At 32.6% G+C, this 22,587-nt stretch overlaps 1 protein-coding gene across 8 annotated transcripts; it reads right to left on the bottom strand.

Annotated features, from left to right (window-relative positions):
- Positions 1-889: 889 nt before the first annotated feature.
- On the bottom strand, positions 890-22,539 carry CalpA (calpain A). Of its 8 annotated transcripts, XM_031984447.2 has the most exons (16): positions 22,291-22,539; positions 19,381-19,496; positions 10,094-10,270; positions 9,228-9,415; positions 8,568-8,871; positions 7,649-7,830; positions 6,997-7,247; positions 6,751-6,908; positions 6,379-6,596; positions 6,263-6,305; positions 5,692-5,736; positions 5,431-5,560; positions 3,801-3,935; positions 2,332-2,459; positions 1,651-1,846; positions 890-1,585 (listed from the first exon to the last, which is right to left on the bottom strand). In XM_031984447.2, exons 2-16 carry the CDS (start codon positions 19,459-19,461, stop codon positions 1,500-1,502), a joined length of 2,322 nt encoding a protein of 773 aa, XP_031840307.1. In that variant the 5' UTR covers positions 19,462-19,496; positions 22,291-22,539; the 3' UTR covers positions 890-1,499. The 8 variants fall into 8 exon arrangements, with proteins under 8 accessions (XP_031840307.1, XP_031840306.1, XP_031840301.1 ...); XM_031984446.2 differs by lacking the exons at positions 19,381-19,496; positions 22,291-22,539 and adding an exon at positions 17,557-18,173; XM_031984441.2 differs by lacking the exons at positions 19,381-19,496; positions 22,291-22,539 and adding an exon at positions 10,380-10,836.
- Positions 22,540-22,587: the final 48 nt, after the last annotated feature.

Raw genomic sequence — 22,587 nt, 5'->3', positions numbered from 1 at the left:
ACGTGTTCCCTTACTATTTTTGCATCACTTACAACCTTACCAACAGAGTGTAAATAAATAGAAATAAATAAATAAAACTCGTGTTCTTGTTTATTTTCTTGTCTCAATATAAAATATTTCTCATCTTCGAACACGAAGACCTATAAGATTATCGATGACTTCGTATCCGATCACCTGAAATATCTATCGTCTAGAAAAACTGCACAAATTGCTCTATCGCGTGTCGATAAGTTAGATCCCTAAACAACACTGTGTAGTCGATAAGTTAACCACCCATGGACCGAATTTTATTTGGTGATTATAACAAAATTTATGTAGCATGAAATTAATAAATATCGATATATGAACACAAATTAACAGTGTATTCAAGAGTTTTAATAATTTTATTAAAACGAATATATTTTGTAACTTTGAAGTTACAATGATGTTAAAGGTAAACGCCTGTGCGTACAAAAGTTTAAGTTGATTAATTATTTAATGTCATTCGTCATTTTGCAATAAAAAATTAAATAAATCAATTTAACCCAGTATATTGATGTGTGACTTCAAAGTCACACGGGTCTGTGGAGGGTTAATTCTACACTTCAAATTTCTCGCTTTTATCTTTCTTTGCACTCTCACACACACACACACACACACACACTTAGAAACACGCATTCTTCGCTCGATTACTAAAACTAAACATCCGTTCGACGCATTGTCCCAAACACTTCACAGGCACGCAGTTCCACACCGCACACACGCATTCATACACGCAACTCATCACGCTCGGCCACCTCACATATATTTTGATGGAAAATATAAAATCTGCGTTTAAAAAATCAGAGAATTTTATTCAAACTTTGTTTTTAAATTTTACAATTGTCTCTTTATAAAAGAAGTAAATCGATAAGCTATATAAAATAATTTATGTTCTTTATAATCATACATTTCAGAAGTTCGTATATAACATGGTATAATACTTTTATATCCGCTCTCAGAAGTAATTATTTGACGATAACTTTTTCTTTACAAATTTAAAATTTAGATATACAAGGACATCCCAAGGCACGCAACACCACTTTCTATCGACACACATAATAGCATCAATTGAAATGCAACACATCTGTTACTATAAATAGCAATTTTCTATACATACTTTCTCGTAATCATTTAACAACATCGTTTCCCTCTTCGGTTTTCTCTATGCTATAAGCAGATTAATTCAAGACACATCTCTATTTCTCGTTCGTTTTATAAAAATTAATAAAAACACAGCTCAAAATAAAAGTTCTTTGATAAAGAGATGAGTAATTTCGATAAGCGCAAATTAAGACTCACTGTTTGTAATGAATTTCTCATAACAGAGCAGTGTCACTGTACGTGTAATATTTATAATTTTATAATTGTTATTATCATAATTATATTATAATTTTTTATAATTTACTCTTCAGCACAGAAAACCATGAAAACCAAACGGAGGTATTTCTTTCCTTATCATAAATTCCACACGAATTCGATTACGAGTATAATGTTTTTTCTATCCACTCCTCCATTGAAAATGTAGCCGTATTAGTCGTATCGGGATCTCGTTCCCTAAAAATGTCTACAGAAGAAATTATTTTGGAGTTGTAGAGCACAGACTGGATTAATTAAAAATCAATCGTTTACCTATCATTGTCTTTAGCCGTACTGCACACATTATGTAGTCGTCGAAGGTGACCATACCGTCTTTCGTTCCGTAACGGTGGACCAAAATATTTAAAATATGATTATTGAGTCGATACCCAGCACTGTTCAACGCTTGTCGCAATTCGAACGCACTTAAGTATCCTGACTCATCTTTGTCGTACAATTTGTACACCGCCTAAAAGAAAATATTGTAATAGCTTTATATTGATATCTTTCAACTAAAAGTGCGAGAGTCCGATTAAAATTTGTTTTAAAAGTATCGTATATTAAGTATAATTAACGTGCCGTACCGAAATATAATGCCTATTCCTTACAACCCTTTGAACATAGGTAAATATTTTAATGCGATACAAACATTTCAATAACAACTCAAGATTAAGACATGTATGAATAAAGACTTTTATCTGTTTTGAAAAATATTTCATATTGTTTAATAATTTTTAAGAAACTGTATCATATTAGTTCGTAATTTAACATTTATAACATATGCTTCCTTAATGAATTTATGATACATGAAATATCAACATTATGGGGAAAACCCTGTATCTCATATTTTTGTATTAATTGCCTAGGCCTTCAACTTTCATTCCATAAAAGAACCACGATTGGAAGTTCAAATTTTGGGCTAAATTTCTTTTTTTCACAATACAATTAACTTACCCTCCACTTCCTTATATCATTCCACAGAGTTTTGAATTCTTCGAATCCGAGTTTACCAGAATGATCGACATCCAACATGGCAACCATGCTGCGGCAAACATCTTTACTGAATCCTCTATCGTTCGTTTCTGAAATTCGAGAGAAACACTTCCAACTATCACATTTGTCCGATATTACACATTTCTATTTTATAACAAACACGTGTCTCTGAGAACATGAAATTCTGAAATTATAAGCAGCGCAAAGGTATTAAGGGATTATCGTCATGATTTGCAATTGGCAACACCATAAATGTGAACATACTACAAACGAACAACACTAGACCATGTTAACGAAATTATAGTCAACTATATGAAAGGTTTATGCATAATTCAATCAAGATTTAGTGAATTATTTTCAAGCGAATTTGTTAATTGTTTCTGTCTTCGTTCTGCCGAGGGGCATGCACAAGAGGTTCCATATCAAAATTCTTCTTAATTATGTTACTGATATTTATGCAATTTTTGTATGTTAAATTACAAAACCGGAATCGAATAAACATTGATTTGTTTCTGAAAATTGAATTCGAATATTCGATACATTCACATGACAAAGGTTTCGACGCACACAAGGTACTCAGCAAAATTGAGGAAATTTCTAAAAACGACGAAAACCACCCCAGTCGAAGGTCAATAACAAATATACACTCACAGAGAATATTCAAATTCGATTTTCTTAAAAAAGGAGTTACATTGCTTAATATCTTTTGCATATAAAATTACCACCTGTCTAGGTGTACCACTTTCTTTCGAACCACCTTGAATTTCATTTCGAAGCTTACTTATAATACTCGTGATTTACGCCACTAGGTATTCTCATTAAAAAGAAAAAAACGAGAAAAAAAATGAAGCAATGAAAATGTATAAAAATTATAAACGTTTCGAATTATGAAAGTACAGGCAATTATAAAGTTAATACAAATTTTAATATTACCACCTTTGTTAATAAAAGTGCTGCTTACTCTAAACAAATATAAAAATCGTATAAAATTTATAAGTTGATTATTACGTTAAAGTAAAATATATAAATTGAATTTGTCTAATACAAATTCCAAATAAAGCTACTGCATCATAAAGATACAAAGAAATTTTTTGTATTTGACGTAAATCATAGTGACAGTTTTAATGTACAACAGTTTCATCTGATAAATAAACACTTTCGTTCTTCATTAAATTATAAGTAAATTTCACTGTCACATATTGAGATTTAGATCCTGCAGATTCCTTTATCCCTGAACGGAGTATTCAGTAGTAAGTACAGTTTCCCCATCTTAACGTCGCGCAACTTACAATCAAGAAGCTGGGCAAGGATAAAAATGAGACGCTAAGATTGCCAAAGCGCGACGTTACGGGGGGAACACCGTAGTTAATAAGTTACATACGATTGGATGACCCGATGAAGTATGTAGTATATACTAGATGATGCCTTACCTACGGGCTTATTGTACTGTTCATTATTACAAAAAACGCCGCACAGCAGTGAGATGAGTGTGTCGATAAAGGAACCATATCCTTGTACAGATTCTGTGGCATGAGCCTCACTACGACCCGTCGATTGTGGTAGTTCTACCCGCAACATACAGCTACATGTTAACATTAAATTATACATACGTACACTCGGGTCGTGTCGACGATGGTATACATTTGAAAATCAGCTTTCTGTTTGCAGGTTGACTAATAATTTTCTTTTATCAACTCATGCTGACAAATATCGTCTGCCAGGAAAGATTTTTATATAGTTACGTTGATATTACAAATATTCAGAATAGTTTTAATTTAATTTACAACATTATTTTCATTTTACTTTAAAATAAAATTTTCCTTCTATGTATGATACTTACAAAATTAAAGCGTCTTTTTTTAGGATAAAAATTTATATGTTACAAAACTATTGACAAAGCAAATGAATTTCATTGAACATTAACATTTTTGTCTATACTTTAATTACGAATCTGTAAAGCGTACATGTGAAATTTTTACGAATTATGTGATGATTGTTAATTTAATAATATTCTGATTGATCAACTGCTTGTTTATTGCTGTTAATTAAAATTTTAATGTACACTGAGAACATTAAATTTTTACTCCAAGTAGCTTTGTTAATTTTAATATGGACGGTTATGCAATATCCGGAGAGTTTTCGATTCGCGTAGCGACCCAAATATATTTATGTATTACGTACGAATGTAAAGAGAGAGAAGATGATGATGCACAATAACGAAGTGCAGATACTAGTGCAATAACATTCACGCAATAATTGATTCACAGTGCAGACAAATTAATATAATTGGTGCAGTAACAGACATCTGAAACCGGGAGTGTCATTTGCGCATGTATTGTAAAGTATTCGAAGTGAGTAATTAATTATTAAGAAGCGTAATTATAGAAATTATGCTGAATCAATAACCATAAACAATACTTTAAGAAGCATGAAACAATACATTAAGAAGCATAAAACTTACAGAAAAAGCTTTTGAATAGTAAGCAAACACGGGAACGAAAACAAATTTGCATTACGTACATCAAATTCTAGTACTTATACCGAAAGTGTAAATCTCAATTATACATACTAACCGCATTTATGCAACATATAAACATAATATTTGTAAACATGATTCATTAATTACATGTATATTGGGTCTGTACATATGAAATTACTAATCGCGAACAATGTAAGATCCGCTACACATTGTCGATTATAGTTGGTATCAGCGATTACTAATAAGTGTACATATTGAAGTAACATTTACTGATTTTTATGAAATTTTAATGATTATTTGATTATTTAATTATTTCTTATAATAAAGGATGCATTCTACCTTTTCATTATTTTTTAAAGCACTTTGTAATTACAGGAAACATTGAACAGTTTCCCGAAAATCATCAATTATTGCAGAAGAAACTATTTTCATTAAGTAAGTTAGAAAGAAAAAAATATTTTTATTCACTCGAATGAAAGATCTATGTGAAAGAGCAGTTTCATATGCACCAACCTAACAGTTTTAAAAAACAAAATTGAAGTGCGGTTAATATGAATAATTTAAACGAAGATCAATCATACCTTTTCTCATTGCAAAATCTAAGATTTCCTTGAGCTCCATCCAATCTACCTCCATATCATCACCAGCAAGCTTCTTGAAAAATTCTCGAACCTTATCAGCGTTTCTGTCTGGTTCTGGATCACTTGGAACCTTAACAATAAATGAAAATAAAAAAAGGTAAGAAAAGTAGAATGAATTAGTATTATTTACAAAGTTATTTTTATTATAGTTAAAAAGCACAAACACTGAAGTATGTAAATATTAATGTGCATCTGTTTTACCTTGCCTCCATCTTCGCGTTCCTTATTACCATTAGGATTAATCACCTAGAATGCAAGCAGTGTGAACATGCGAATTATTGTGATTAATTGACAAGAGTCCATGGTTATCCACTTTAGAATTCAGGTTCATTATAGGACAATTACAAATATTTATGACTACATACACAATCACTCTACTGAAACTAATACTTAGAAAGCATTATAAAAGCATAACGCATGTTAGACAGACGTGACATCAACATGTTAAAAGACTGTCCCAAAAATGTATTTATTTTTTAAAGACTATAATATTTAACCTTTATTCTAATTTGTCTAATATATAATAACTTTCTTACAATGCTCAGTGTCATCGCACGGATTGTCAATTGCATCTGAATTAATTTTTGGAACAATCTACGTGAATCGACAGTATAAATAGATTCAATATATTTAGTATGCATTTTGCACTACTACTTGTTACTTTCGCGAGTGATCAAACTCTGTTTACAGTGCAGACAGTGCACACTTTCGTTAATATATTTTATCGTGAATATTGTACAGAAATGTGCGTTCTAATAAGAAAATATCTTACCCTATCATCGATTTCTCCAATACCAACTTCTTCATCATTTTCTCTGAAAGATACAATGTTAAAATAAATATCATACTTTGTACAACTCGGCTTAATCGAATAGGATATACACTTACTCCATGTTATTTTTATTTTCAGAGAAAATTCGAAGCAAGAATTCACCTTCCTCGTTAGGGTCGAATGTACTTGGCACTATACAATATACTCCAGGTGGCAATTTAAAACGGCATGTAACTTCTCGCAAATTTATAAATGCTGGCGATCTAGCCACTGAAGCGTTGTATTTGAAGAAGTTGATGTCTAATGGCTTGGGCAACCGTTCAGGATACTCTAACTGTATATTTAAATAGTTGCAATATACATCAACATTGTTTACTACTTGTTCACTACTCCATTAGCACGATTGCTTCCGAATAATTTTCTTCATTTACAAGAACTTGTTGATCATCGTTTAGTGAAACTTAAATTTTTAAATTATCAATACTCACATGGTATATTGCAAATCCAATAGTGAGACACTCAGCTCCCATCCTTCTTTGTGCTCGTCTATTCTTTTGCATCAAGGCAACAATCACTGTACACTTGTCGTCATCTTCATCGGGATACTCCAATGTGATTCGATATTGTGGATTATGCCAGAAAGTTTCTGAATATATTATATTCATTTGCAAAAAATATTATATGAAAAATATTGCAAATAATTAAAGACACGCTGAGGCAGTTAAAGTATTTACCCAAAAAGTTCCTGCAACCTCCAGCTGTGACGCCTCGTACCCATTCTCCTTCGAACACGCTCATTTCCCACTTCTTTTTACCAGCGTCTAACTCGGCCTCAGCTAACGAGTCCGGGTTTAAGTTACATATTTCTAACTGCGTGAAGTATCGTGTGAAGTCCTGGAACGACATCCAGAATTCACCGTCCATGTCAAAGGTCAGGCCTAACTCTTCTTTCTCATGGTCGGGTATGAATCTCCATTCCGGTGACCTGTTAAACGAATTATGTGTTAACTCGATGAAATATGTCTTGAAAGACTTACATCATGGCATATAATTTTTCGCAAAATAATCTACGGTACATCGGTGTCCTGGTTTAACTCTTGAATAATTAACTTCAATATTAACTTTCATATTGTTATGAGATGCATCGATTTTCTTTTTAAATTTAATATAATAAATAGACAACTTGAAGTAATTATAAGAAGGTGAAGTGTTAAAAAAAGTGTGAAAATTTGAATGAAAATAGTAATATTTTTTTTCATTAGAAAGCGTATACTTTTCTCTTGCATCTTGAAATATGTGTTGAAGTTCATTCAAATATATTGTATTCAATGTAGTGAATCATCGATATTGATAAACTCTCTCTTATTATCCTAAATGGTAACTTACTGATCGCTCCAAGGACCATTCCATTCCGCCTCGTTTCCCCAAGGATTCCTAAGCCTAAGCAAGGGTATTTTACCATACTGATTCGGTGTTTGTATTTCCACGTATTTCACTCGAGTAATACTGTATGCGTGGCCCCTGATTAGTCCTTGAGGCGTTTCCGCCTCCAATACATTTGGATCAGGCTAAAATAGTAACACGTTTTATTTACTCGCTGGCTGGACAAACATTAACAATCGACATGTGCACATTTATTACAAATATGAACAATTTTCGAACGTTTTATGTGTAGATAATGTACGGTTTATATTTAAAAATATTCATATGCTTTGATCAAATGAAAATTCATTAGTAAATGAATCAATGATAGTTATCACAAGTTCATTTCCGGCAGTGCCATTAAAAATTACGTAGACTACGTAACGATATAAGATAAAAAACAAAGTCTAATTATAAACATACATTAATAAGCTCGTAAATAATGATAAACATACATATAAGTAAATAAAAATAAAATGATAATAATAAGCAGATAAATATTCAGATTAAACGACAATATTTTATTTCCTGTTCTCATCTATAAATAAAACTAGACTACAACATAGTATAATTCAAGCATCATCAGAGTTTAAATAAGTAAAATTCAACGACTATTACAATCCAATAATTATAAAAATAGTGCAAGCCCAATTACGATGGAAAGAATATATTGGTATAGTTACCCTTTATAAAAGTCATTTATACAATATATTTATTTATATTTTAATTCACACAAATGTACGTAAACTCTATAGACAACATTAGTATTTTTTAATCAATTTCGAATCACCACTTTCAGATATTCCAACACAAAAAGGAATTAACTTACACGATTTTCACAAGAAACGGTCTATGTGTAAATATACTGTTCGTTCAATTTTACCTCTATCGAGCAACCCATCAGCGAGCTCCTTTCGTAAGCCTTTAACAAAATACTGTACAGATTCGGCGGGGTATCGTCCATTTGGTACATTTCCGTGACACCACCCGTGAAGTCTTCCATCGCTTCGCAAGTGGTACCACCTTTCAATGCCTCGTACGAGCCATGGAGCTTCGCATAGGCTTTCTCCAAAAGGGCGCTCCAAAACTCGTTACTCTCAGCCGATCGCAGGTACATTAATTCGCCGTGATAAGTCGGCAACCTGTCGTCGACCACCACGTCCACCCACCTACCATACTGCCAGAACCTGATTTACATTGATAACAAAAAAATTAAGTTGTCTAGATATATTCATAATTTTCCAATGAAACAATAATTAAATTTTCGACTGTATTATATGGAAATAATATACGAATCAAGGGATAGAACTGTTGTATTTCAGTATCTCATGTATGTCAAATCAAATGGCAATCGTGAGTCACCTCTCGAGTGCAAGGGGTTAAATCAGTAGGAGTTCTTTGATTTTAAATATTAAATTAAAATATTCCTATTAAACACGCCTCTCACCAGAAAGTCCCGAACGATTAGAAGAGGAAAATTAATTTCATATTCGAATCAGCTGCTCCATATACGTTTCTCTGATACAAATGGGTTTCTTCGTACCTGAAGTGGAAAATACCAGCGTAATTTTCCTCGAAGCTCTGATCTTCTGGTACTACTTGGAAAAATAAGTTTGAATCCATGGTAAGATTCGCAACAGCTGCGAGCAACCAACAGTCTCCTAATTCACCCTGCTGGACATCGAACCTGGAGAAACCCTCCACAAATAGCTGAGGGTTGTCTGCGATTTCCTGTAGTAAAGAACGTGCAAATAGCATCTTCAGATAAACTCTTTGATCACTTGTTTTTAAAATGGTAGTCCTTAACACTAGGTTCACGGAACGCTTCAGTGTGACGCATATTGAATTTGACCTAATGTTAAACAGGATTTCTGATATTTTTATTTCAATCCTCGTAAATATTCATAAAGAGTAATTAACATGTAATTAACATCAACCGAAGGAAACTACAATTTTCCCACATTAACGTCGCGTTTTGACGATTTTTTAACATCATATTTCTATCCACATTATTCTGTATGATACCCAATGGTGGAGAGGTTTCCAAAGAAGAGAAATACAATGGGACCTCAATTAATCGAATCACTATTTTTTGGTATTTAAATCGTCCGGAGTCTTGATTATCTATAAACTCAATACTTTGGATCTTTGGATTATACCTCAGGGTATACAGTATCTAAATATTATGGCGCACAAATGAAATAGTGAATAGAACTCACTAAATTGATTGTAAGTGAAAAACCCTAGTATACCCTGGACAGAAAAATACAAATCTCAACGGTATCCGAGATAAAAATAAGTTTTATCTTAACAAAAATGTGTTAGAACCGAATGGAAAACACGTAATTATCGCGAAATACTTATAAACCTTTATTGATCACTGTAAATAATTAATTTAAAGTTTCTTACCATTGGCCTCTTCCATTCTATATATCTGTCAGGTCTTTTTGAGAAAAACAAGGACGAGTCTTCTGCCGGAAACTCGGGGTCTTCGAAAAGCGTGCCTGTCGTAAGACATTCTCGCCTGAGTGTGTTGAAATCTTGAACAGCACCTCGCGGTCTAAAGCCAGACCCTTTCTCCCCTAACTAAAAAAGAATTCACATTTCCTCGTCAACAATTGCACTAACACCATATTTAAAAATCGATCAAATCATTTTTCCATCGAAATAATTTTGATCGATGAGAGTAGCATACATTGTAACATCGTTTCCCGATGAAATTATTCCTAGTTTTTATAGGCTTATCGTTGTACAGTTTCTTTTCAACTCGAAGTTTCGGCTGAATATTTATGCCTTCTTTATTCAAACCATGTGTTTTCAAGTTCGGCAAAATTTGAACTTGCGAAACATTATGAACCGTTTCCTTCTCTAAAACACTTATAGTTTTTCTCTTGTTATATTCGGAGATTTGTGGTAATTGTAAAGTCGCGACACCGTCTTGAATGTAATTTGTGAAACGATAATTCGTGTATTTACGACGCTGTTCCATCTCAGTATCTTAGAACATAGACAGCAAGTGACAGACAGCAAAACTGAACTTAGAAAATTATTTGCTAAGTTCTATATTAATATTGATTTCTTCAGATGTTCCATGAATTCTATTGTTAAAACTGAACTATTCACAGCCGCGTATGGAACTGTACTGTTATAACAATCTTCGATTAAACTTATCTATTGCGGTACTACATTACTATGGCCGGAAGTATACTAACCACATGTAGTTTAGATTGTAAGGTATCGTCACATTTGTTAAAGATAGGAACAAAATCCTTGCAATTACAGATAAACGATAACAAAATTTAAGCTGCCAGAAAGCATTATTGCTTTTACTGATAGCATTTTTGCAAGGATTAGAGAATATTATATATAAATTAAAAAACTTTATGATACCAAGGTAATAATTTCTTATTGCCAAAAGGTGCTAATCAATAATTAGTTTAAATCGTATAAATCATCTTTTATATATCCGTAATAAAATATATTTAAAGTATTTGATACTTTCAGTACATTGTTTTAATGTAAATAATACTTAACCCTTGTCCTACTGATACTGGGTTATTTTTCAACGTGGATATTATAGGAAAAAGATATTTGAAAAATGATTATTTAAATAATAAATGATAGCAATGATTTTTCTGCGAACTATTTCAACAGTTGGATATCAGATAAAATACTTTCCCATGCTCTTATGACAACATTGTAGGCTGGCCACGAACTTAGACACATATAACTCAAGATTAAGTTTGTAAACACTTTGACTCATCATTTTACGGTGGGATTATTTTATATTTCGTTTGAACGAATTGATTCAATTTAAAATTATTTGCGAGTAGCTTTGATTAATTTCAGAACAAAATTGAATTATTTCATTTTATTATTTTTAATGTTTCTATTAAACTTCCTCATTCCTTTTTACAGTTACTATTTAATTTTTCGCGATGTGCACTTTATATTGCAACTGTTATTTTTATAACTTTCTTACATTCCTATAAGATTTACATAATAATACCTTATAAATATTTTTGATACCTAAACAACCCAAAAATTGATCGTTTCCTACCATTCTCCTTTAATATTTTTGTAAAATTCTGATGTGCATAGATAAATATTCATAATGTGGTACGAATGTCATACTTGAGAAAATTCCAAGGTTCAACTGGATGTTCATTTGCCACAGCCAAGTAGTAAATTCGCCGAAATGAAGGGAAAACACACAAGAGTGAGTCAGGAAACCCAAGAAATAACAATTTCAGAAGTTAACAGATTGAAATAGAAGGGAAATTACCAGACTAGAGGAAACAAATCCTAGAATTACTGTTACAGAAATAGCGGTACAAACGAAAAGTGAACATAGTACCTTATAATTATTCAGGGATTTCCGAAAAATACTGGAAACGATTCAAGAGTACCAAGAGGAAAGATGTTGAATAGATAACATAGCTAAAGGAAGAGATTAAATATTCGAAAGATGTATTTGTACGAAAACTTCAAATTTTGTGGAAAACAGAACATGTTAGTAAGTTGAAATAAAAAAGTTTTACAGGTCAATTTTAAATCGACAGAGTGGACGTTCTTGCCTTGGATGATTGTCTCAATGCACGTGCGATGAATGAATAAAGCGTCCAGTGACGCATGCAATGAGTATTTTGTTCAATCATAATTCTAGCAAACATTTCGCATGGGATAGAGAATGCGTGTACATAGATCCAAGTGCTACAACCAGAGTCAGCGCAACGATCCTATCGTCATCGTACTTAATAATGATCACTTGTCATTCTTACTAAATGTATCAGTGCCTTTGAATGAACATTAACAACATTCTGTACAATCTATAGAAAACTTTGTTAATGAATATTAACAATATTCAGTACTGGACGGATTTAAAACTCTGTTAATAAACATTAACAATGTATTATACGATCTCTTTTAAAATGTTGTTAATATATATTAACAATATTGTATACAATCCATTTAAACTCAGATAAATTCTCAATTTTACTGAAGGTGTTCACATTGTTCATAATAAATTTATCACAAGGGAATAATTTTAATGTCATAAACAAGAAAAATTACATTGTTAAACGTACATTTTATGTTACAATAATCAATGAATTACTTTTGTAGATATTTGTAAGCTGAATGTGAACTTGCAAATCATTCTTCAACACGTACAATTTTCGAAATACCAAAACCTGCTAGAGAAAGAGGGTTTTTCGAAGTATATTTCGTTCGAAAAGTTAGTATTGAATTTTGTAACATGAAAAAAAATTAAAATTTGTTGAAGAATATAACTTACACTACTGTTTATAATCACAATCAATTATTTAAGTAATAATACCATAGTAATTAACTAATCGTATTCTCATTAATATTAACTCATTTACATAGTTGTAATAACGATTATTATCTATTATTTTCAATTTTTTGAAGAATTGAAGAATCAGAACCCTCAGAATCAGTATAATCGAATTACTTTAATCAGATCTTCAATTAATTCAATTATACTGATTCTGAGGGTCAATTTTCAAGGGTAACTGCGAATGAGTTCGTATGAATGAACCACTTAACTCGAAATTTCAGGAAGGCAACTTCCTATTTCAATAAATGTGATGTTGCGATAGGCCATGAATGTATGACGAAATGTGTTGGTGAAAATACGTAACCGCAAATACTTTGTTTACATTAGAAAGGGATGATTGTCACTCAGAAATCTGGAACATTGCCAATACATGTTATTATTAGAATATCAATTTTGTTTATCTATTAATTTTCTATTCGCGCCCATTGATTATTTAAAGAGTGAACTACGCGTATTCCTATTTAGGAATAAATATGAAATAACGAATTTTCTTAATATAATTTTATTTTCGATTCCACCTAATTCAACCAATGCCTGTAATAGTTATCCGCACAGTAACAAGAATTAAAAAATTATTGGAAAGAAGTTAATTTTACATTTCATTATTTAGGTTATTTTCAATAATACAATTTGTTAGTAGATTCTTCATTGAGAAATGTCTAACAAATTTTATACATACGGGATCAATTTCAGTATGATGAAAAAATAACCAAAAACACGATATAATCAAAAAACATTCTTTTATTTATTAATGATATTTACAAATATATTCTTTTAGAATACAAAAATTAAAATTTACATATCGTCTAGAATATATTCACCAAGTTATTAGTTTTCTTATATTGCACATAAGAAAATATGTACATGAGTTTAAAAATTATTCTTCATTATTGGATATCTTAGACAAAATAATATTAGAATAGATGGCATAGCAAGATTATGAATGAAATTCTCGATAAAAATTTACAAATGGAATTACCTTTAAAATTGTATTCGCTACTTTATTTGTTTTACAGATCAATCTCAGCTTATCCAATATTTGTTATGCAAGATAAAACATTACGTATTATTTATGCAAGGCTCGTCACACTTCAATATTTATATAAAAAGGGTAAATATGTACAAAGTGATACAATTAAATGGTTCACTCTCCGTTTGTCGCTTCAGAGATACATTTCTAATTATACTTTTTATTGCATTTCTCGCAATCCTTCATGCTACAATAAAGAATGTTTTTTGATTTCAATAGAATTTTCTTCGTCATAAACCAAAATCCTATTCTTACGTCGTCATGAAACGAGATTACACATATGAACATTTATTTTATCAGGTTGGCAATTAACTATTTACACTATTTGCACTTGAAATTTCGAAATCAATTAATGGTTTAATTAGGATTACGTTATTTGAATGAATACCAAAGATGAATTTTGTAGGAAGAATGCGTACAGACTTTTGCGCGCTAACATATCCAGAAATAGTGAGTGTTTCATCTGGTAAATTGGCATTATGAGATTACGAGTAGCAAGAAATTAAACACATCAAACGTAGTAATGACTCAATAGATGCTGTTAAAAAACAGTAATTCGTAATTACTAACCATTTCCGCGACACCTGCATTCTTCTAGTATTTTATATAAGCTGCCTATTGTCTTCAGCGTAAGTTAAGTTTTTTCCATAATTATGGTGCAGCTCGTAATAATTTTTTTAATACCTTTTTTAATGCTTCAAAGAATTACTGATTATTTCAACATTCAAAGCAAAAGGGGGAGAGAACATTACTTACGGGATAATTTTATACTTTTTTCGTACAGTTCGATGCAATTATACTGATACACTATAAATAATTATCTTCCATAAAATTTAGAAAGCCATTATTATACTATGACACGAGTCGATATTAATAGATATCGACATTTACTTTACTTGCCTTAAAACTGACATCATCGAAATATTCGACGTATTTCGAAATATTACAACGAATTATTCTGAATATTTTTAATAATAGGTCTCCTCGATATTTTATGCTTCAACTAAAAAAGGCGACAAAGTTAAAACGATTTTAAAAATGTGATATATTATCGCCATTTCACCAATTTACATCATAAAATATTTATTTTTATACGAACGATAAGGGTAAACGTACTGATTAAGAATCTTCTTATTGGTAATTTTTTTGTTTTAATTCCCTGGGAACTCCAATCACTTATCCCAACGAGATACAATTTTTATACATGCGTTTTTTACGGGAGAGACAAAAACAAAAAGCAACATAAAAAATTATCATTTAAAAAGAAGCCATAGAAGTTACTAAATTTTGAAACGTCCACAGAGGAATGCGCGTTTAAAGATCTATTTTAATCAAAAGATTTTAGAAACTTAAATCTTCTTCTCTTCGAGATAGTATTCTTCAATTTTAGCACTACTATTCGATACATTTGATCAATGACAATATTTTAATACGTTGGCTGCCATGTTATCCAAATTCGGATGGCACGTACAATTGTGAATGGGCTACGTCAATCATACGTGGGTAACACTCGACTGATCTCGGCCGATAGAATTATGCATAGATATTTCGAAAGATAGTCGACAAAATATAATAGAAATATTATCCATTGTCACTTATTAATAGTATTATTATGAAAGGATATATATTATTAATATTAATATGTAATTATTCATAGTAATATTATTAAAGGACATATATTAAGAAAGGTAGTTAACAATAACGCAAATATTACGAACCTAAAGGTTAACAGTACGCAAATGTAGTGTATATTATCCTGACGAACGTATTAGCAAAGATTTTGACAAAAGTATGTTGATAAAGGTACGCTGATGAAGATATATTAACGATGGATGTTGTTATTATCTATATGCCTTATGGAATCTAGCGTGTCATTAAGTGAAACTAAAATGTAGTAGGAATTCATACTAAACATTGGTAAAGCTTAGAGAGACTGACATTTTATAAGAGTTGGAGTTTATATAGAATATTTTTTCGATATTAATAGTACACCAACCAGCGATCCGTTTTAGATTCAGCACAAAGTATGTCTTTTGATTTTTTCGACTTGAATAGACGCGGCGAACAATCGAGCACATGGTTGCAAAATAGAAAGATGGGAACTTGGGCCAGGTGTTCAGTAGGTAACTGAAAAATTGTGCTATGCTATAATAAAAAGCGTGCTGCAGTTTTAACACTAGTAAGGTTTTGTGCTACACTCGAAATGTGTGTCACAGAACAATTTTTATAGCTTTTACCGATTAAACCAAATTCTATTTGAATTTACGAATTGCGAGAAGGTTAAATAAGTAATTGCCACGGTAATTCTAAACTTTTATTCTAGTTTATTAAATAAATTAGTTGGAGTTTTGGAGATTTTTATGGACGTTGATTCAGCCGTTAATATGTTAAAACAAATGAAGATCATGGATGTAATGTTAGGTCAGAAGTCGAAGAGATTACGCGAATGAAAAATCTAATCATCATTGATTAAGAATTTTTTTTATTTTTCGATTCGGATGGAAACAAGTGAAGTTTCTCTTTATTCATTCATTGTTCATTGTTTTCATAAAAAGTATGTGAACATTGTCTTTTAGTCCGTAAAATAATCCCTTAAATTTCAAATGCAGGTGTTCAAGAATGGTAAACATGCAGTGGGTAGATAATACAGAATGAACTTGTAAGATTTATTCGGATATTCATGGAAGTATTATTTATGTCAAACAAGTTTCAAAAGTGAAAATCCACTTTTATTAGCTTCAAAGAAGTCATTTTGCATTACTCGAGAAGACCGCCATCATAGAAATCTCAGACTTAGCTCAAGGTCGTTGCGCATATCTTAACCCTTTCACAGTATACTAAACTGGCACAAAACGTACTGAAAAAGTACATACTTCTTATTTTGTCTAAATTGTGTTTCCAGAATAACTTTATAGCAGTTCTACCGACAAATGTATAATGAAAACGTAAATTTGCATAAACATCTGCACATTAAATTTTCCCGGAAATAATTTTTGCGAACGACAATAGAAGTACATTTGATACTGCTTTCAGAGACAATTTCGCAATGTTGTGAAAAATCAATAACCCTTTTATTCAGATACAATATAACAAACCGAAATTCGTTATTTTATCAAAAATAAGAGATTAACCTAAAAAGGTAAATAATCCTATATACAATGCATAATCCATGTTTCTTTGATAATATTAAATATTTTTGCGTATTTCGTCCAGGTAACAATGTGAAAGAGTTATATTCAATCTCCAATACCGTCACTAAAGAAATAAACGTTTTTAATTTAAGACACTGTAGAAATGCCTAAGGCTTAGGTCACAGCGAGGTCGGTTTAAATCTCGCTGCATCGACGAAAGCCGGTCTTCAGGTGAGCAATGTGACGAGTCTACTGCATTTTATCTACCAACTATACCAAACTGCGAGTTAACACAGCGCAAATGGAGAAGGCATGTAAAATTAGCTCGAGCTAACGTGTCTAAAACACGTACCACTTTAATGTTGAAAAGCGACGGGAGGAACCGTTTCACCTCAACGGCCGCCTTGACGAAAATGTCATCCAGCGGAGCTGAGCCCCCGTCACCGTAGTAACTCATCTTTCACGTGGACTACGCCCTGATAGTTTTTCTAATCGCGATCACCACTATCTCACCCACGATCTAAGTCGAGAATATTGACGCGAGATTAGAACGACACTTCGCTTCGATTAAAGCCGTGTTCGGCGTATGGGTCCGTGTCACGTGTCACTGAACGCGGCGAAAAGTTTCAGCTGCCATCGATGAAATTCGAAGGAGACGCGAACCTGATCTTCCACAGGATTCCACGCCACGGATATAGAACCGTTACGTTGTCAAGTCTGGAGCCACGAGCTGAGCTCATTCTCCCATTACCCTCACCCATGTCTCGTCACGCGGCCTAGCCGAACAGGCGCGCCATTAATGCATCAGCGTTCATTCTCCTCGATTTTTCAACGACAAATGTCAGTCGTCGCATACCAGAAAGAACAAATTGAATACAATCCAGCGCGTGGCTACGTTTTAATATAATTTCGCGGTCTCACAATGCTCACGTTTCGGTGTGTACATAAAGCGCCGGTATAAACAAGATCGACTGAACTCGGCTGCCCTCTGCTAAATGCAAGTGCTGCTGTTTCCTAACCTCCTAGTGTACATAAAGCTGAACATTTGTGGGTTTGCGCAATCTTTCTTTTATCTTCTGTGTCCTGAATATTAACATTCTTGTTTATATTATTACTTTTGTTATTATAAATATATCAAGATTAAATAACCTATGAGCTGAGCATAAATGGTTTTTACTGGCCAGAACATAAATGTACCTAGTGATACTGTAAATTAAAATAAATTACAACAAAATTTAAATATAATAGGATAATTGATGGTAACGCTTTCATAAGAATGCTACCATAGATGGTATTATTAGATAGATTGAATAGATTGAATAGAAGTAATTGATACCATGTTATCATTTGTCTGACAAAAGAAATATAAATATTTCTATACCACTTTTTCCTAAAATAAATGTGCATCAGACATAGAATTAAAAACAGTGAATTCAAACAAAAATTAAAAATAGTAGCTGCTAACCGTTTTCAACACATGATAATTGAACGCATGCCACGTTTTGGAACGTCTCTTCGGTTATTCTGAAGACCCTGTTTTTGGATTCGCTAAAAATGTCTAGCACGAATCCAAAAATGGCGAATATTGCGGTAAATGTACTATAGTAAAGTCATAATTATAAATCGTGAATTATTTAAATACGCGCAGCGAAGCCGTCTACATAAAATGAAAGTTGTCAGCTGTTTGCTATCTATGACGAAACACGCGATAAGATGCGCAGTAGCGTTGAGCATAAGGTACTCCTAAAAAAATGACTCTACACACTCAAAGGATAATTGCTTCTCCGCCTATAAACGTTTCTTTCAGAATAAAGTAAAAACGATACAGCCTTGACGTTTATTAACCTCTTAAAAATATATCGTCGCATGATTAATCCAATTTCAGTTAGATCTTTGTGCGAAACGGTTATCTTCGATCCGTCGGTGTATGTACATACAGGGTATATATAACAGAAGGCGCACGCACCATCTGTGATGCGCGACACGATTTAATTTAAGCGCGCAGTTTCAAATTCCAGTAACGTCCTTGTGTTCCAAGTTCCAATTGCCGTGATTACATAATAAACGCGTTACCCGAGCATCAATTATTCGGTCCCGAACACGAGTAACGGAAAGACACGGAGAACCTGAGTTCACGCTTAACGATCGTCATATTTAGAGCACAACAGATACTCACTTCCGCTTTCTTCGCTTCCTGCCGTACGAATTGGGGTTCAACCACTTCTGGTTTCCATCCGTATGATTGAAAATGGTTCATTTTGATTTAACCGTGTTAGCGGCGTACCCAGGATTCTGAAACGTCCCACTGCGTTAGAGCCTCGAGCAGCAGGAACTAGGCATCTAAGCTTTCTTCGGCCGAGTCCGATTGAAAACAAATGTAATGACCGGTAATTGTTCGGTTAACAACGACTTCCTTCGACATTAATCGCGAACGAAAGTAGCAATCTGTTCCGTAGCACTTGGCGCGCGTCCTTCTAGGAGATCGACACCTGACGCACTGCCACGAATTTTCAAAATGTTCCCATTATTCGTACGCGATTCGCCTACTCTGCCGCCGCTTGATAGCAAGGAAATTCCCTGGCCTCTGGCTACGTCACGAATCGAACTTGTATCGTTGAACTTTCCGGGTAGCTCGGACGTTCGTCAGACAACGTTGACGCGGATGACAAACGACTATGTGACTGATTCAACGGCGTCTACTTTAATATCTGTTAGTTATGTATACAGTGCGCCACGTGATATAGTTCACCAGCAGTATACTGTTGTTTTTGTTGCGGTTTCGTAACCGCTTTAGTCACCGTTCACGTGGCCAATATTCAATTAAATGGAGAAATCGTTGTTGTTATCGCAACAACGTTCGATCCGCGGTTCGGATTTTGATTTTTCTTGAATACCTTTTCTTTGAAGCATAAATTGATAATAGCCAAAATGGCGCATGTTGTACTTCTGCGAGAATTTAAGTTTCCATGTCTTTTTTTGAAGTAATCTTTGTTTGAAATCGTATTAGTTAGGTTGCGACTCCATTGTTTACTGGAAACAGGATTTTGAATTCATTTTCTAAATGGACTTAGATGCGAAGCGTGTATTTAAAATGGGGCGTGTCTCGTCTAGAAACTTTAATGTGTTAAGAATTTAATTAAACGAGAAGGCTTGGCAGTAGAATATCTTGCTTTCATCATTAATTTTCTAATCACTGGAAAAAGGAGATATGGCACTCATGAAGATTATGAAATTTTTATGCAATATGATTCACGAGACTAATTTTTTAATTTATAGTTTAATTAATTAATTAATTTAGTTTCTGAATAATTTGAATTCTGTGATATGCCCCTTTTTCGGACAGCAATTTGTATAAGACTTTGTTTATTTATCGTGAACGTTTATTATATATTGCTGAAATTGCAATGAACTGGATATACTGCGTGAGAAATCATTTTTTTTTATCATAGATGAATACGCGCATGGGTAATCCATGTTCTACTTTTTTTACTTATATTGATCCTTTCTACATTCAGAGACTACAGTTAAAATAGAACGCTTATGCGATATTTATACAATTGTGATATTTAAATGTTATATTTTAGAAACAAAAACTGGTAAACAACATAAACTGATTTTCTAACTATGATCCGATGCATATTAAATAAATCATTGACGTTACTATATTTAACGAATTTTCTTGAGAAGGATTTTTTTGAGAACGAAATGTTTATATGTGAAAAATTTCGTTTTTTTAATGTATAACGTGGAAAGCTCCATTTCATACGTTTTTAATGACTTTTCCCGTTATAATATTAAGACTGAAGATACCGGACCATTAAAGGAGATAAACGAAAGTGGGTTTCGTCCGTTGTGTCACGGTTTCCGGGCGTGACCCCCAGATTCACCTTGTTGTATTACCTTGACGTTCACCCAAATACCGGTTTCAGAATCTTACACTAATTTTCGAATTTTTTCAACCGTACCATATTTGTACATCTTTACATTTTGTTTCTCGAATCATCTAACAAATCATCTATGACAATTATTTGCTGATACATTATTCTGTAATAAATCCCTATCTTGTTTGCACTAAGTTTATCATCAATAGCATTAACATTGGAACCACCGTATATTAAAAATGATTTATATGTAACTTGTAAAAATTGTAATTTTACATTTTTTAAGTTCTTGTGAAGCATTCACTGCCATTTACAAGTGAAAATATTAATTTTTTAAATAACTTTAAGATATAAACACCTTTGTGATTTGAATAATTGCAAAGTAAGGTAACTGAAATTAGTCATCTTGACAAATCTGATATTTCTACTATTAAAAAGGATAAACATGGGAAAAATAATTAAATATATCAGTTAAGATTATTTAAGGCTTAAGTTACTCCGATACTTGGATGTATTCTATAGTCATTATCGTTTAAAGATTAATATTATAATTTTGTAAGTTTCGCATGAATCCTATGCAATATTCAATAATTAAAAAATTTTATTTATTTGACTAAGTTTCCTATTCATTTTTCATTTCCTTAAATGCGTGCGCAGTGCGTCAAATGTCTATACGGACGTAAAGATCTGCTGCCAACGTGCTTAAACAGAATATTATAACAACTTTTATTTCGTTTCTAATGTTTTTATCATTTACCCTTTATTACCCTATTTTATTTAATTCAGAAAAAAAACACATAGATATATAGTAAACGCGAACAAGTCAGAAAAAGAATTATATAGATACATTCAAATAATATTATTTCATAAAAATAGTATATCTCAGAAGAATGTTTCGATACTAATAAAACTATTCAAACGTGATGATAAAATTACAATGTACGATAAAGGGTTAATCATTTTTTCCAAAATGGCACATGACTAATGTTTGTTTTAGCTAATCCTGATAACTTTTCACACGGTGTAGTCACCGAACCACGACGTATCTACTAACGTATCTTCTAAGCTGTATTGTAACGATCTGATAACAGCTGGAACGGTATGTGATACACAAACAAGAAAAATCCGTATCGATCAGAAGTTACACCCCTTTTGGGTGCATTCTACGATGTCAATGTCACTATGACGTGCGACCGTGTTCTCACCCTGTATTCTCGTTGCTCCAATTGATAAAAAAATATTGTTTTCTTCAACAACTTATTTGATTTTCATCACTAACAAACTCTCCTCGCGTGTAAAATGAATTTCTTTTTCCCGTTATCAACTTCACGGCACGTCACTTAACTGGATCAAACAAGGGCTTTTGTTAGGATTATCTGTTCTTTCATCAGAAATTCGTAAGTTTCGTAGTTCTCCCGTGAGACACGTCTTCGAAGTCGAAAGACACGCGATATACTAACCAGATATTCCCTAAAAGATGAATGCCCGAACGGGGCATCCCC

The sequence above is a fragment of the Nomia melanderi genome, chromosome 6 (genome assembly GCF_051020985.1).
Source record: "Nomia melanderi isolate GNS246 chromosome 6, iyNomMela1, whole genome shotgun sequence".
Taxonomy (NCBI): Eukaryota; Metazoa; Arthropoda; class Insecta; order Hymenoptera; family Halictidae; genus Nomia; species Nomia melanderi.
The sequence above is the reverse complement of the archived record's forward strand: the minus strand, read 5'-3'. Positions and strand labels throughout refer to the sequence as shown.

Bases quoted from the DNA above. Each gene is read 5' to 3' on its own strand.
- CalpA (XM_031984441.2), bottom strand. From the start codon at position 10,673: ATGGAACAGCGTCGTAAATACACGAATTATCGTTTCACAAATTACATT. The intron at 9,416-10,093 runs GTAAGAAACTTT...TCTTTACTACAG, and splicing joins TAGAATGGAAGAGGCCAATG to GAAATCGCAGACAACCCTCA. The intron at 8,872-9,227 runs GTACGAAGAAAC...AATGTAAATCAG, and splicing joins GCTGGTATTTTCCACTTCAG to GTTCTGGCAGTATGGTAGGT.